A 2,916-nucleotide genomic window follows, 5' to 3' on the forward strand; every position below is an offset into this window, starting at 1 on the left:
TTATAGAATACATTTCATAATAAATTTATTTAAAGACATAAATGCTAATACTATTTACTGTAAACTTGGTCAAACTTGAACGCAATTGACCGGCACGGATACCATAATTGTATTCTTCTGTGGACGGAACGAGCAGCTGTATATATGTCTCACAGGTCCACGTGATTTATTGATATATAATAAATTTCATCCACAGCTACATGATCAATCTTGAAATGCATATGCGGGGCGCATAAGTAACACATCATGCTGACATGCATGGCATCACGCGCGTAGGATGCTGCTGCCTGCTGCTCTCACAAGTCACAAGTACGTACGTATAGGTTGCTACATGCTAGTAAGGGCTCTGTCCAATGACGTTGCCGGGCGGGTAGTAATTGCAGATGATGAAGACGCCGGCGTTGTTGCTGCAGACGACGCGGGCGCAGCCGATGGCCGTGGAGGCGCGCCACACCACCTGCGTGTAGTGGCCGCACGACTGGCCGGACGGCGCGGAGCAGGTGTTGGTGGCGTGGTCGTAGTACTGCTTCTCCGCCACCCAGGATCCCACGGCATCCGACGCCGCCCAGGCGTAGCCCGCCGAGCCCCAGAAGAGGTTCTCCCCGTAGGGGCCGCCGGAGTGCACCAGCCGGCAGTCGCCCGCGCGCTGGTTCGCGTAGCTCTGCGCGTACGACGCCACCGTGGCGTTCCAGGTCACGTTCCCGACGCCCACGTCCGCGCGCGGCGAGTTGTGCAGGTTCACAAAGTCCTGCGACGTGTTCTGGGCCGAGACACGGCCGGCAGCAGCGGCGGACACCACGGTGAACGCGAGAGCGAACCACGCTAGCTTCGACGATGAGACTACCTCCATTGTGTGTTGTTAAAACTTGGCTTATTTGCACTTGTGGTTTATCTGTGGTCTGTGTGTGATGGTTAGCTAGTCTGCAGTGCATGCATTGGTAAGATCCATGGGAAGCCTGGAATACGTATTTATACTAGCTGGATGACTGCTTGCCCATGGCAGGTTTAGCTGAAAAAGGAAATGGCGATGGATTGCATTGGTTGTTCTGTCCAATATAAGCCATGAGGAGAATTCCATGAACTTGTCCAGATGAATTAGTTTCGAATTTTGGATAAGCTTGGTTAGAAGGGTTAGTCTGTGTCTAAGTGGAGTAACACTTGCAAAAGGGGCAGCTCCCTTTGGACGGTTTACTTCACCTGAGGAGCTCAGAAGGCTTAGTCTGTGTCTAAGTGCATGTGCATGGCGTACAGCCCAAAAAGCTTGATACATTGAATAAGATACTTGATTCAAGTGGCTTTTGCATGTTACTGAAGCAAATTAACCAGTCTTTGCGCGCACCCCCTCCCCCCCCCCCCCCCCCCCCCCCCCCCCCCCCCCCCCCCCCCCCCCCCCCCCCCCCCCCCCCCCCCCTCTCAGCCGTCCAACAGACGAGAACAACACAAATAATCATCGCCTGATTATTACTAAGAAACTTCTCTTTCACTCGATCTTCACCCACTTCTCCATCCTTTTGGTGACGTTCAGAGCCGCCTATATTTCCTCCATCTATAGCAACACTTGGCTTCTCTTGTAGCCCCTGTTGGGGGAGCATCAAAGTGTTTTGCTCCTGTAATTGCATTGTATTTTCTTGTACACAAAAAACGTCTGGAACATATATACCAGATGTTTATACCCCTACAAACTACAACTGCTGTTTGGGTAAGTGTGTAAAACTGACCCTCTAAACCTGCAGCAGGTCTTAGCAGCTTGTAAAGTTGAGGCTCAACTTTGGCGCCTAAGAATGCCGGTACCTTCACCTTAGCTGATCTCTGGTGTCATGTGTTTACGATGTAATGTAGAGCAGCAACATCATCAACCGCCCCCCCCCCCCCCCCCCCACAGGCACAACGTTTTGTGTCAGAACAAATGTTGAAATAAAATTCAGGTGGGGGAACAATACCGCCCCCCCCCCCCCCCCCCCTGTGACATTTCAAAAAAAAACTGACCCTCTAAATATTTCTGGCATGCTGCCCCGTTAACAAACAATGTTTTAAATCTCGAGCTATGGTATTTAGCATATGGCCTCTAAAATAGCTAAGAGTGGAGCTAAATAAGGCTATAGCAAACTATATGTCAGCAAACTTATATATGGACACTAGCTTGACCTACCTCAAACAACTATAACAGTACATAGTGACATCTATACCTAGATATTTAGAACCTTGGAACAAACAAAAAGGCATTGAACACAAATACCCACCTAGAAATAGAGTTGTAGGTTTCCACAAAAAACATGGTCGCAAAAAATACAAACCAAATCAAAGAGCTAAGCTATATATGGATTATTGTTCAAGAAGGACAAGTGCAGGCAATGAGCTGTAGGTGCCACGAGGCCAAGATCCCGATCCGACATGTCCGGAAGGTCGCCTGAAACTAAAGATGAAATCAATGTACAAATGGCTTTAGGGTGATACAATGCTCTCGGAGCTCACCACATGAGTTGGGAGCTTCATGGGTGACGGCTAGCCATCTAGGGGCAAGCCCTAAGAGTATCAAACATGAATCACACCAGTTTGGCAAAGAACTCAAGGCTGAATATTAACTAATCTTGCCTTTTTCCTTCCCTTCACTCAATTTCTCACCAAATCTAGCTAGAGAGTCAAAGAGGATTTAGAGAAGGGAGCTATGAATGTGCCTGATCTCTTTTGGCTAAAGTTAGGTCACAGTGAATAAGTGGACAGGACTTTTGGATGAAGATGTACGAGTTTATACAGTCCCCACTAAAGTCGTTATTTCTAGGACTTCTGGAACATCTGGACCTATGGATGCTTTGAGCATCAAAAAACTTCTGGAAGTGGGCTAACCTAAGCGTGAACTTCTGGCCTTTGATTGTTTATTCATATTTTTTTAGAGATGTTATAAGGATGTATTTTGGG

General features: G+C 48.0%; 1 protein-coding gene across 1 annotated transcript; it reads right to left on the reverse strand.

Annotated features, from left to right (window-relative positions):
• Positions 1 to 334: 334 nt before the first annotated feature.
• On the reverse strand, positions 335 to 850 carry LOC136543702 (pathogenesis-related protein PRB1-3-like). Its single transcript, XM_066536079.1, has one exon. The coding sequence runs from the start codon at positions 848 to 850 to the stop codon at positions 335 to 337; it is 516 nt and encodes a 171-aa protein (XP_066392176.1).
• Between the last annotated feature and the right edge of the window lie 2,066 nt (positions 851 to 2,916).

Source organism: Miscanthus floridulus, chromosome 3 (assembly GCF_019320115.1).
Source record: "Miscanthus floridulus cultivar M001 chromosome 3, ASM1932011v1, whole genome shotgun sequence".
Lineage (NCBI taxonomy): Eukaryota > Viridiplantae > Streptophyta > Magnoliopsida > Poales > Poaceae > Miscanthus > Miscanthus floridulus.

Bases quoted from the DNA above. Each gene is read 5' to 3' on its own strand.
- LOC136543702 (XM_066536079.1), bottom strand. From the start codon at position 850: ATGGAGGTAGTCTCATCGTCGAAGCTAGCGTGGTTCGCTCTCGCGTTC.